At 39.2% G+C, this 13,388-nt stretch overlaps 1 protein-coding gene across 1 annotated transcript in view; it reads right to left on the bottom strand.

Moving 5' to 3' along the window:
• Positions 1–12,232, bottom strand: part of Cenpp (centromere protein P) — a 219,901-nt gene extending 207,669 nt beyond the window's left edge. Inside the window, exons 1-3 of the mRNA XM_026406944.2 lie at positions 12,126–12,232; positions 7,264–7,445; positions 5,538–5,626 (exon numbers count right to left, since the gene is read on the bottom strand). Of these exons, the coding sequence (XP_026262729.1) occupies positions 5,538–5,626; positions 7,264–7,445; positions 12,126–12,232 (378 nt within the window). The remainder of the gene's footprint in view (positions 1–5,537; positions 5,627–7,263; positions 7,446–12,125) is intronic.
• Positions 12,233–13,388: the final 1,156 nt, after the last annotated feature.

Genomic DNA, 13,388 nt, shown 5'->3' with positions numbered 1-13,388 from the left:
AAAACTAGAGTGCATTTTAGGAAACTCTGACATGTCTCCTTAATATTCTGAGCTGTCAGAGAATGGATATTGATGATATCTAATCTTCATATAGTTTTTCATCTGCTTGAGTGTATAGTGGGAATCGCTGGGAGCAGCTGTCTGTGGCATCTACCATCATACCTAATCAAAACAAATTCCTGAGGCTTTCTCACCACTCATTTAAAAAAATTAAAAATTATTCAAAGGATCTGCAAAGACATTTTTCCAAAGATGATATACAAGTGGCCTATAAGCACTGAAAGATGCTCAACATCATCAATGTCATTTGATGTAGTAATTTCACTCTTATATATAAGGCAAAAAAACATGTTCACAAATACATGAGTGTTTATAACAATGTTATTCATAACCAAAAAATGAAAATAACCATTTCTATCAACTGAAGGAATAGATAAAGTGTGGTATATCCACACAATGGAATATTATTCAACCCAAAAAGGGTACTCACATGTGCTACAACATGAATGAATCTTGAAAACATGCTAAATGAAAGAAGTCAGACACATGACCATTTACGTGAAATGTCTAAAATATAAAGAAATCCATAGAGGAAAAAACAGATTAGCAACTGCTTAGGGCTGAAAGAATCCAGGGATATTGAAAGATGGTAGTTAAAGAATATGGGGCTTCTTTTCAAACAGATGAAAATTTCCTAAAATTAATTGTGGGAGTGGTTGTACAACTCTGGTGTAATAAACACTACTGAATTGTACACTTTAAAGTTATACGATATGAAATTATATCTCAGTAGAGCTGTTACCAAATAAATAAATAAAAGCAAGGAAGACAAAAATCTCAGAGGCATGTCTTACTTCAAGTATGCAGGGTGCATGGTAGATTTTGGCCTTTTGCCCGTTAGGATAAGCAAGTCATCCTGTCAACACAAAGTCTGGGATTACTGGCCTTCTATTTATTTTCCTCCTTTGGTAGTTTGCAGACTCTGTTCAACCACTGGAAAGCTAACTTCAAAATATTGTTTTTCCATCATTTTCCTGCCTGTGGTACTACTGCCAACCAGGTTTTCTCCCCAGTTGGTAAACAAGGGCCAGGACCTTATAAACATAATAACCTCAAACCTCCTACGTGAATCTCAGCAGCTTGTTTTTTCTACTGGGTTCTTTTCTACTTGTTTTTCTACCATTTAAGTCCACATTTCTCATTCTTCTTCACAACTTAAGAATTGTGGGTGGAGATCTTAAAGAAAATGGTCTCACAAACTTTTGCAAAATACCCATGCCTCTCAAAAGCACTCTGTATTGAGATTTCAGTGTTTAGGTTCAAATATCATAACAAGAAACAGATTTTCTTTAGAGCCTATAATAATGAGAATATATTCTATTTGCTTAAAAACATCCCTTTTTAAATCATTTTGTTGGGTTTCAGGGAGACAAGTTATGCACACATACATAATTTGCTACTTTTTGTACAAACTCCTAAACATCTCACTTATTATGCTACATGGTCTGTGGGAGGCATGTTAATTCTCATGATCTTCCAACTCCTCATAAAAATTATAGCCCTGATAACACCAGACAGTAAATCTGAGGAACAGAGTTCTATATTCCAACTACCTTTGACAATAATAGCTTTGCCAACAGACAATCTATACTATGCATAGATTTCCCTATAAAGTAAGGAGGTTGACCTAGAAAATCTATGAGGTTGCTTTTGGTTCTAACATATTCAATATATATGATTTTAGGTTTTTATGGGAATTGCATATTAATAAGATTTCTATTCTGGAAAAATATTTATAATATTATGAAAAAGAGAGTTATTATTTACTTTTTAATGTTCTGAGAGCTAAACATCTCCCTCTAGTGGAACATTTGATTTTAAAAAATGAGAACACAAGGTTTATTTATTTATTTATTTTGGTCAGTCTTAACAGTAAAAATGTGCTCAATAAATGGCAAAATCATTTTAGAAGGCAAATCAACAATATTATTAGAAATTACAAGTACATTTTCTTTTATTTTTTTTATTTGTTGATAGACCTTTATTTTATTTATTTATTTATATGTGGTGCTGAGAATCGAGCCCAGAGCCTCACACATGCCAGGCAAGTGTGCTATTGCTGAGCCTGAGCCTGAGCCCCAGCCCCAGCCCCAGCCCCAGCCCCCTACATGTGCATTTTCTTTGAGCAATTCTACTAGAGATATATTTCTAAAAGGAATAGGAATAGGCCTAGCATATGGTAGCATTTACCATCAAATAGTAAAAACTTTAACAGTTCTTGGTCAGGCACAGTGGTACACACCTATAATCCCAGCTTCTTGGAAGGCTGAGACAAGTTCAAGGACAGCCTACGCAACTTAGTGAGACTCTGTCCCAAGATAAGGATATAGCTTAGTAGGAGAGCACTGATGGGTTCAATTCCCAGTACCACCAAGCAACCAACCAACCAACAAACACAAAAACATCACCACCACATTAGCATTCTGAGCAACAAACAAAAAAGCCTTTTGTTCCTTTCCTTTCTAAACAAGGACTCTTGGTGACTCCTACAACTGATTCCTAAAGCCCTGCTGATTCCACAGCTGTCTGTAACTGCTTCCAACATCTTACCAGTCAAATCTTCAAGAAGAATCATAAAATTAAAAAGGTTCAGAGAGAAATGAGTGCTCTTAATACGGCCAAGGAGAGTATGCTTTTTCTAGTAGTAAAAAAAAAAAAAAAAAAAAAAAAAAAAAAAATCAAGCAGTCCCAAAACCCCATACTTTAAATGTGAACAAGAATTCATGTTTCTTTATAGATTCAGCAAATTCTTTCAAATAGTATCAACACTTCCTCTCAGATTCCCCCCACCCCCGTATCCTTTAAAGAATATAGGTCAGAAACTGCTAGTTGTCCCCAAAATTTATTCTTCTTCCTTGTCTTAACTTTTCATTGTCTTATTGTAACAAAAGTAAGCAATTTAAAGAAATTGAAATTAAACAGGGTGCAGTGGTGCACACCTGTAATCCCAACAGCTCAGGAAGCTTAAGACAGGAGTATTGTAACTTCAAGGCCAACCTCAACAACTTAGGGAGACCCTCAGCAATTTAACAAAGCCTTGTCTCAAAAAATAAAAAGGGCTGGGGATTTAGCTCAATTGTAGAGTGTCCTTGGGTTCAATCCCCCGTACCAATAAAACCAAACAACAAACAAAAAATAATAATAATAAATAAAAAATAAACAAAGTTAAGGGCTGGGGATGTGGCTCAAGCGGTAGCGCGCTCGCCTGGCATGCGTGCGGCCCGGGTTCGATCCTCAGCACCACATACAAACAAAGATGTTGTGTCCGCCGAAAACTAAAAAATAAATATTAAAAATTCTCTCTAAGAAAAAAAAAAAAAAAGTTAAAATATTACAATCTATGTCAACTCTCAGGCCACAGCCCTATTAATGAGAATGCCAACTAATCTTTGGCCACCACCTATCTGGGAATGTACAACCTCACAGAGCAGCTTGTTTACCTCAACTTTACAGAACAGTCTTGATCTTTTCAGTTGGATTTGTGGGCACATTGTCCTAAGACAAGATTAATTTTGCCCACAGTCTTACTTCTCTCCAGATAATCCAAGAAGCAACTGTGAAACAAATGAACACCTATATCAGAAAAAGCCTGCAAGACTCCCAAAGCTGCTAGAATGTCCCTGAGTTGTTCTCGTGGAATATATATATATTAGAATATAGTAGTTATCAGAGAGGGAACTGGATATCAGGTCTATAACTCCACCAATCTGCTATAGGTTCTGGGTCTATCCCATTCATGGATAACAGCATGCAGGAGAACAACTGGTGTATTGCCACTCTAAGGTCAGAATCTCATTAGCCACAAAAAAAGGAAGATACAATTGAGCTGAGTATGGTAGTGCGTGCCTATAAGCTACTTAGGAGGCTGAGGCAGGAGGACTCCAAGTCCTAGGGCAGCCTGGGGAATTCAGTGATATCCTGTCTCAAAATTATAAACAAAGCAAAAACCCTAAAAGTGGTAGGGATGTATTTCAGCAGTAGTTCTTTGCCTACCATGTGCAAAGTCCTAGGTTCAAGTCCCAGCACTGGGGGGAAAAATGCAGTTGGGTCAGACTATAAAACCATCAAAAATGCAAAAACATTCAGGAGTCCCCAGGTCACCCAAAGGAAAAGATTGGGGTCCTAACAAGTGGTACAACCCAATCGATGCCAATCATTTGGGTTCATGCTCCATTTCAGCCTTCAACAGATAATCTCTGTAGTCATGCAAAACAATGATATCACCTTGGTGACCCTGGAAAGCCCCAAGCCCTGGTGATAATTGGGAACACTGTAGGCCACTGAAGGCCACTCACCATCCATGCATGATATAAGAAAATGCTGAATTATGTGTCACATTCTGCCTAACAAGCCCTGGGAATGCCACATTGCATTTTCTTAATCAGCTTGGCAGTAACTGCAGGGTGATAAGTAGGTGAGTGCAAATGGAAGCTCTGTCATCAACTGAGGAGCCTAGATCCCCATCCTGTCTTCAGCCTGTCCAGGCCAATGATAGAAATTGGATACTCTGACTGCAAAGAGAAGCAAAACTTCCAAGCCCAGATACCTGGACCCTGTCCTTTGACTTAGTAAGGAAATGGTTGTCTGACACCTAAGGAGGCAGGGTCCTAACTCCCTGACTGACTCCCATCATATAAAACAAACAAACAAACACACAGTACAACTTGGGGCTCTTCGTGGCTGGGAACACTAACAACAAGAATGAGGAATCCTGGTATCTTACTGTGGGTACGTAAAGGTCACTTGTCCCAAGGACTTGACTGTGACAATTACACTATACCCAGTGTATTGATCTGATGAGGTAGGTAACCTGCCTGTCCTTCCTTGTTCTATTCTTCCTCTTTGTACACATTCCCTGGAGCCCAGCTGGTGAAAACAACTGATTGAAAAATCTTTTCTACCACCAAAGCAGTGCTGAGCCTCAGACAGTTCTCAAAATCATGCTTGGATCCCGCTTTTCTTAGAGCCAGCCTTTGAAAGTGTCTGAGCCTGTTCTACCTGACCCTGTCCAGAAGCCTATGCTACCATTCTTTTTTCATTGTTTTCTAAATCTTAGCAAAACATATCTGCTTCCCTGTGTTGGCTTAGCAATCCAGCACAATTTGTGGATCATCCAACTAGGCTGCTCCCAAATTCCTGACTCAAAGAAGATGAGAAAGGTAGTTTTTTTTTGGTTATTGTTTTTTTGTTGGTTTTTTTTTTGCTGTTTCCATATGTTAGATATTGGAGAAAATCTGTTACTCAGCAATAGGTAACTGATAATACGGGGCTGGTGTATGACTACTCTTACAACCTCAGGGCTTATACAAGGAGCCCAGAAGCGTTTTGCTACCTATCCTATGATAAAGCACCTGTTGCCTTAGTAACAATTGTACAAATGCCACTCCTCATTGCAGTCACTGCTGGAGGCTGGGGTGTGTGAATTGCTTCTGTTATAAAGAAACATCTCTGTTATCACAATAGGCTCCTTAATTTACCTGAATTTCTAGAATTTGAAATTCAAGTTGAAATGTAACCATGTGGCAATTTCCTGATAATCTGTGTCTCTGTAGAACTTTCTTTATACCTGTAAATTAGAAAACAAATATTTTATTTGACAAAAACAATTTTCATCACATACCTATCACATATATGTGATTATCTATGATACATATGAGTAGATGTATGAAAGTATATGTTGGTAATTGCATTAAAAAATCTGAACAATGTGCACCAAACTGATTATCCTTACAAAACAGGATTAATGACAATTTATATACTGTAGTTCTCAATTATACCAAAGGTTAAGTAAAAGACAGAAACATAGTGGTATAGCCCTAGATAAGTTTCAATCATATTTTTCATTTTTTTTTAACATTACCTAGTTCCTGTCTAAATGGATTCAGCTTAACATGACTGCAGCTTCAGCCTCCGGAGTAGCTGGGAATATAGGTGTGCGCCGCTGCACGTGGCAAGGCCACAACTTTCTTAAAACCTTGCCTAGGGACTGGAGTTGTGGCTCAGTGGTAGAGTGCTTCCCTGAAAAAACTTATTTTTTTTAAAAAAACAACAACTCGTGGGCTGGGGATGTGGCTCAAGCAGTAGCGCGCTCGCCTGGCATGCGTGCGGCCCTGGTTCGATCCTCAGCACCACATATAAACAAAGATGTTGTGTCTGCCGAAAACTAAAAAAATAAATATTAAAATTCTCTCTCTCAAAAACAAAACAAAACAAAAAAACTCATGCTTAAGAATTTATGTCAAGACTTTATACTGGTGAAAGTTTTACATGTGACCTGTCCTCATCCTCCATTTTTTTTTTTTTTTTTTTTTTGGTGGGGGAGGTATTGGAGAGAATTCAGGGGCACTCGAACACTGAGCCACATTCCCAGCCCTACTCTGTATTTTATTTAGAGATAGGATCTCACTGCGTTGCTTAGCACCTCACTTTTGCTGAGGCTGGCTTTGAACTCAGGAGTCTCCTGCCTCAGCCTCCCGAGTAGCTGGGATTACAGGCATGCATCATTACACCTGACTGTCCTCATCCTCTATACTTCCTGTATTCCATCTCTTCTTTTCAAGTAATTCAGTATCTAAATTAATCACTCCATTTCTATATGTAGTTCAGAAAGTCCCTTCAGTGAGCTGCCCAAGATTTTCTCCCTGCCCTAAAAGTTGTTTCAGTGGAAAAGTCAGGAAGCACTTTCAAAAATGATTTCTGCTTTGGGATATGTTATTCTTTTCCAACTAAAGTTCTTGATATTCAGTTGCAAGGCTGAATTAGCTTCCTCTTAGCTGTTAGTACACTATAGATCTTCAGCAATAAAACTCTGTCATTAGGAACAGATACCTTCTTTCTGGCAAAAGGTTCAGGAGCTGAACATTTATTTGGCCATAGGCAATGACAGCAGCAAACCATTATAGATCAGGCAGGTTTCACATCAGTAATAAATTATTATGTTCATATATTAATAGTGCTGTTCTAACAATCCCTAATCACATATCACTCTTACTTAACTAGTAAGGTTATTTAATGATAAAGACTGTATTCCATTATTTAATATTTACCTTAGACAACTTTTAAATACTATTGGGCACAATGGAATGTTCAAAAGACTATAAACAGGTTTATCAAATAGTGAATCTGCAGAATTTTTCAACATTATGATAACCAATCATATATGGTAAGCTTCAAAACCACTTCTAGATTAAAAATAATGCTCACCTTTTTCTGTCATCTCAGTTGTTGTTAGGTCCTCTGTCTGCTTGGCATAATTTCTTATATTGAAGCCAGTAAGTGTACTTAGAAATGAAAGTTCTGATTTTAAATGTCCAAGCTGACTTTTTAGATCTTTTGAAGATTCACATTTCTTAGTATCTGATTGGTATGTTTCTTGAAATGATTTTCTAAAAAGTAAATATCAGAAAGTTATTACAACTACTAACAATTGGTTCATTTAATACCCCAATTTTCTTTAAACCATTCCCATTTTGTTTCTCTTAATCACTTCCCATTAAAACTAAAGCATTATCAAAACTAATATGGCCATTAATACTGTAATCTCTAGTTTCAACAAAAAACAAAAATAACCAAATTATACTAGGATATTTGTACATAGTAGAAACACCTTAAAATAAACAAAAATAGAAGTACTTTGCAAAATTGAAAGGTTAGTTCTCATCTGGGAATTTCCAACCTAAAAAACTAATACCCAAGACATCTCATAAAAACAAAATTAAATAGCTAATTTTTTTTTTAAAAAAAGCAAATATCACAAAACATTTTATACTAAGAGATATCTCAGGAAATCTAAGAATACAGAGGGGAGTAAAGACTCCAAAGAAGAAATGTCATCATCTCTTCAAATAATACTATAACCAGACATTCTGAGAACATGTAACTTTAATTTTCCTTGAAAAAAAGAATGAGTTAATAATTGCATTAGATTATACTTTTTTTCATCCTTTTTCCCCCCTAAACACTCAGCTATATTCTACACTATAGACTTCTGCCATTCCAAAACATCTCTTTTTTGGATTCTGGGGCATGATTACCCTGACTTTCATTTATATCTTGGATCTTCTGCTATCTCTGCTTTTTGTTACCAACATTAAAGGAAAACCCTAATACTCTTACCCCTAGTTTCTTAAATATTATATATTCTTCTCATTCCAGAGAAACACTCAATGATTAACCTCAGCTCCTCTATGCCAGCAACTCCTAAAACACACCTTTGCCATAGATCTTTTCTTCCTGCAATGTAGACCTACTTACTTATTCCACATTTTCCCCCCTTGAATAAGCTTTTCTTCCAAATTCCCCCTGATGCATAAGGCTCCATATTTTAGAAGTTTATGTTTCATTGGCCTTATCTGTGGATATAGTGTCATCCTTTCTGCTCCCTCTCCAACCTCTTCTTCCTTTACTATTTCCAATTCCACTACATTAATCAATGCTTTTATGGCCTTCTACCATGTCTATAGGAAACAATCTAACTCTATTCACACTGAGGATCAAAGACTTGTATAAGGTCTATAAAAAAGTTTAATATTGTTTTACTTCTAATTTTAAATATCAATAAGTACATTTTGTAACATCTGAAAGATTATCACATATTCTTTCACATTTTCTATCATGGATTGATGACCAAAAAATTTACTTTGAATATAAAAAAAACAATGAAAAAAAACAGAGGCAATCTTCAAACATAAATGATGAGTTTCTGCTAAGTGAACACCAAATGTCACAGAACGTTCAAGAGAGCAAAGCAATCACATTAAAGGATAGATAGACAGAATTCAAAAAAGAACTTGCAGTTGGCAATGGGAAAGAGAGATAGCAGTTAATTATTCAATGGGTATAGAGTGACAGACTGGAATGATGAAAAAGTTCTAAAGATTGACAGTGGTAATGTTGCAAAACAATATGAACATGTTTAATGCTACTGACCAATATGCTTAAAATGATTAAAATAGTAAATTGTATGATATATGTGTATTTGTATATATTTCTTATCATATACACAAAAGAGGAGCTGTGTATTCTCATTGATAGAAACTAGTTATATAAGCAAAGTATCATTGGTTTATTTCAACTAATAATATTAGTTTGAATTATGTTCTTTTTTTGGAGGGTAGCAGGGATTGAACTCAGGACACTCAACCACTGAGCCATATCCCCATCCCTATTTTGTATTTTATTTAGAGACAGGGTCTCACTTAGTTGCTTAGCACCTCACTTTTGCTGAGGCTGGCTCTGAACTCAGGATCCTCCTGCCTCAGCCTCCCTAGCCACTGGAATTACATCCATGTGCCACCACTCCCAGCTGAATTTTTTTTAGCTTGAATTTTATTGGTTCTGTAGTTTTATTATTTGCAAATTTCTTATTAGCATAAAATGCTTTTGTCAACACTAGAGGTTCACAAGAAACCCCTCTTAAACCAAATCTATACTTGATTTTAGCTTAAAAGTCAATGATCTACTAATTAGTGTTAGTTATTATTAAATATGTTAATTCAGTCTTCACAACAAGGTGAAAACTTGAGTACCGTTTTAACAAGGAAGGGGTTCCAATCAAGATCATGCAGCCATTAATAGCCAGAATTTGAAGGCAGGCAATTTGGCTCCAGAATGTGGATATATGGATATAACTGAATAATTTATTTTATTTGTTCTTTTTAGTTATACATGACAGTAGAATGTATTTTGGCAAATTATACATAGAGTTAATATTCTATTTAGGATCCCACTCTGTACATGATTTACCCTGGTCATGTATTCAAAAACAAGGCTAGGAAAGTTATGTCCAATTAATTCTACTGTCTTTCCTATTCCCTTCCCCCTCCCATTCCTTCATTTCCCTTTTTTGTTGTTGTTGTTTTTGTTTGAGAGAGAGAGAGAGAGAGAGAGAGAGGAAATTTTTTAATATTTTTTTTTTTTTAGATTTTGGTGGACACAACATCTTTATTTTATTTGTATGTGGTGCTGAGGATCGAACCCAGCGCCTCGCACATGCCGGGCGAGCGCGCTACTGCTTGAGCCACATCCCCAGCCCCTCATTTCCCTTTTTTCTAATCCAATGGATATCTATTATTCCACACCCCAATTTCCCTTGTTTTGGGTTAGCATCCACCAATCAGTGAGAACACTTGGCCTTTGGTTTTGGGGGATTGGCTTATTTTCACTTAGTATAATATTCTCCAGTTCCACCCATTTACCAGCAAATGCATTATTTCATTCTTCTTTATGTTTGAGTAATATTCCATTGTGTATATTATACCATATTTTCTTTATCCATTCATCTGCTTTAGGACAGATAGGTTATTTCCATAGCTTGGCTTTTGAGTTGAGCTGCTATAAACATTGATGTGGCTGCATCACCGCAGTATGCTATAACTGAATAATTTAGCTCCAACTTTTCTACCACCAACCCATCCAACCATTTAAAATCACTTAAAAAGTAGCTTTCACACATGTCCCAATCTTCCATCTCCACCATAGTTGAGAAAAAAATTTCCCATTAAACCTAAATACCTTGGATTGACATTTAATGTCTTCTAGAGTCTGGAACTCTTGTGACTTTTCCAGTGTGATCAATGAGGAGTCCCACATAACAAATAATCTACTATGGTATTCTGGACTAATAATGACATCTTGTGGTCAGTGGAGAAATCATCCTCCCCATAATACGATACAGTATTTCTCAAACTTTAAAGAGTTTGCTTATTGGGGAGGTAAGAGGAGGATGTCTCATTAAAATGTAGGTTATGATTTAGTAGGTAGTTCTCAAACTCCCAGGTGATTCTAATGCTTCCAATCTATGGTTTACACCTGGAGTAGCAAGGACATTTCATTTACTCTTGTGAGAAGCATATACATACCCTGTTCACCTGTTTCCTTCATTTTTGTTTGTTTTTTTTTGGTACCAGGGATTAGGGGCACTTGACTACTGAGCCATATCCCTAGCCCTATTTTGTAGAGACAGGGACTCACTAAATTGCTTAGCACCTCACTTTTGCTGAGGCTGGCTTTGAACTCGCAATCCTCCTGCCTCAGCCTCCGACGCCGCTGGGATTACAGGCTTGGGCCACTGCACCCGGCTTCTTTCTCCCTTTTACCAGCAACAGCTTTCTCTACTTTTATGACTGCATAGAACATCATGCAAACTTCCCCCAGCTCTAAGAATGGAACTGAGGACCTCACTGCATGCTAAGCAAGCATTCTACCATTAAGCTACATCCCCAACCCAAACATTTTCTTTAGACCCCCTCATCCTCCTTCACATTTTCTAGCACTTTTGTCCATTTAGATCAGGGGGAGGGGGGGAACCCCTCTCTCTGCACCTATACCAAATTAGTCTTGTTTTTAAAAACGAAGATAGTTTGATTTCAAGTAATGAGATGATACATAACCGATAATTGTTAGAGATCTTTTCTCCTCTTCAATCAAGAAGACTCCTAGTATTTTAGGGTCCAATTCAGTTCTAACACCTCCTTTGTCTAGGACCTTTGGCAAGCTAGTTCTGATTCTCAGGTTCTCTAACTTTAAAACTGAGTTAAGGATAGCATCTACGTCAGAGGGCTGTCAGATTCTCCCTACAGTCGATATTAGCTACTTTTCCTTGTATCAGCTTTTCACCTAAACCGTGCTTCAAAGAAAATTTTATGTCATTTTCATAATAATTAAAAAAAGGTATCCCCGTGGCTAGGTGACCTATACAAACAAATGTCCCGAAAACAAAGTAAGTAAATCCCACTTTGAAACTGCTGCCTGCCGAAGGCAAGATTTTCTAGTTAAAAGAAATAAACAAGACTTGGGACCTTGCAAGAAACGACTTTCTCACCACTATCAGTGGACGCGCTGAAAGGCGCGTATCACAGAGAGAACCCCGTAAGCGGTACTCCAGACGCTAGGCCACCGTCATGACAAAATCGGCGACGGTTCCAGTCTACGTTTGGGGGTGTCCCAAGCTACAACCCGCAGGTCAGGGCCTCCGGGGAACCGCGGCCCGGAGCGCTCTGTGCAGTCCTCTGCCTCGCCTTGAGGCAGTGCCCGGGAGTCCCAGGGAGAGGACAGGAGCCACGTACCGGTCTCTGGCCGTCCCTTCCCAGGGCGCAGGCAGCTCGCTGCACGCTCGCTGCAGCGCCGCAATCTCCGCCTCCAAGGCGCGCACCTCAGCGCGCTGGGCGTCCATGGCGCACAGAACTGCCAAGCCAGGTCCCGGCCGCCTCGCCCCGAGCTTCAAGCGGCGCGCGCTACCGGCACGTACCACTGCGGAGCTCGCGGGGTAGGGGAGGCGGCAGGGTGACGCGTAACCGCGCGGACCGGAGAGTCCACCCCCGCGCTCAGACGAGACTCCAGGTCTTGAGGACCCTCCCCACCTCCCCACGGCTGTCTTTAAACAGTCCCGACTCTTGCGAGTTGGTTCCTTCCAATCCGCCAAGCGTCCGGCTGCCCACCCCCGCCAGCAGCCTTGGAACAACCCGGACGTCTAGGTTACTGGAGAGGCGGTTCCGGGACCTGGTGAAAGGGGGCGCTCGTTCATTTTCTTCCGCTCCCTCACTCTGGCCTGCTCAATGCGGGAGTCACTGATCAAGTCGGCTCTTTAGAAATTAGGGAATTTTGCAACGGGTTTTTTTTTTTTTTTTTTTTTTTGCGGAAGTTGGGGGGAGGGTGGTGGATGCATCACAGCCGCCTGAACGACGGGAAACAAAATAAAGAGTGCTCCGGAACTAAGTGCGGAAACGGAACCTTAGGAGACGAAGTTGGAAATCGAGTAGGAAGGAAGAGGAATTGCACTTGGTGGGCCATGTGATTAGAAGTGGGCAGATGCGCGGCGCTGGCTCTAGGAGACGGCGTGGTGAGCTCTGGGCTTGGGCTTGGGAAGTGATAGGGCTCCCGAATCTGAGCTCTACTTTCTCTTTTTTTGGTCTTCCGGGAGGAAGAAGGCTGGGGTGGCGAGGTTGGGGTAGAGACTGCTAGGAAGAGTTTCAGTCGGAGCTGTCACCCAGACTCGGTGTCATGCCTTGGGCTTCAGGAGCTCTTCTGTGATCTCCCATGCGGAGGAGTATGTCAGCTCTTGAAGAAGAGCAGGATGGGAGCTTAGCGCCCGAAGAGAGCTAAAGGAGATGAGGGATCTGATGATGGATGTCAAACCTCAAGCACCTCTAGAAAAGTTTTCCTGAATCCCCGGTAATCCAACAATTCCGTTAGTATAGTGTTAACAATTCCGGGATTGGAAATTAGACCTGCATTATAATTCTGGCTTCATCACTGATTTTCTTTATAGCATTGGGAAAGTGGATTCTGCTCGTGTGAGAAATGGAATACATGCAAACTGCTATGCACCA

This window comes from Urocitellus parryii, chromosome 13 (assembly GCF_045843805.1).
Source record: "Urocitellus parryii isolate mUroPar1 chromosome 13, mUroPar1.hap1, whole genome shotgun sequence".
In the NCBI taxonomy this organism is placed as follows: Eukaryota; Metazoa; Chordata; class Mammalia; order Rodentia; family Sciuridae; genus Urocitellus; species Urocitellus parryii.
The sequence above is the reverse complement of the archived record's forward strand: the minus strand, read 5'-3'. Positions and strand labels throughout refer to the sequence as shown.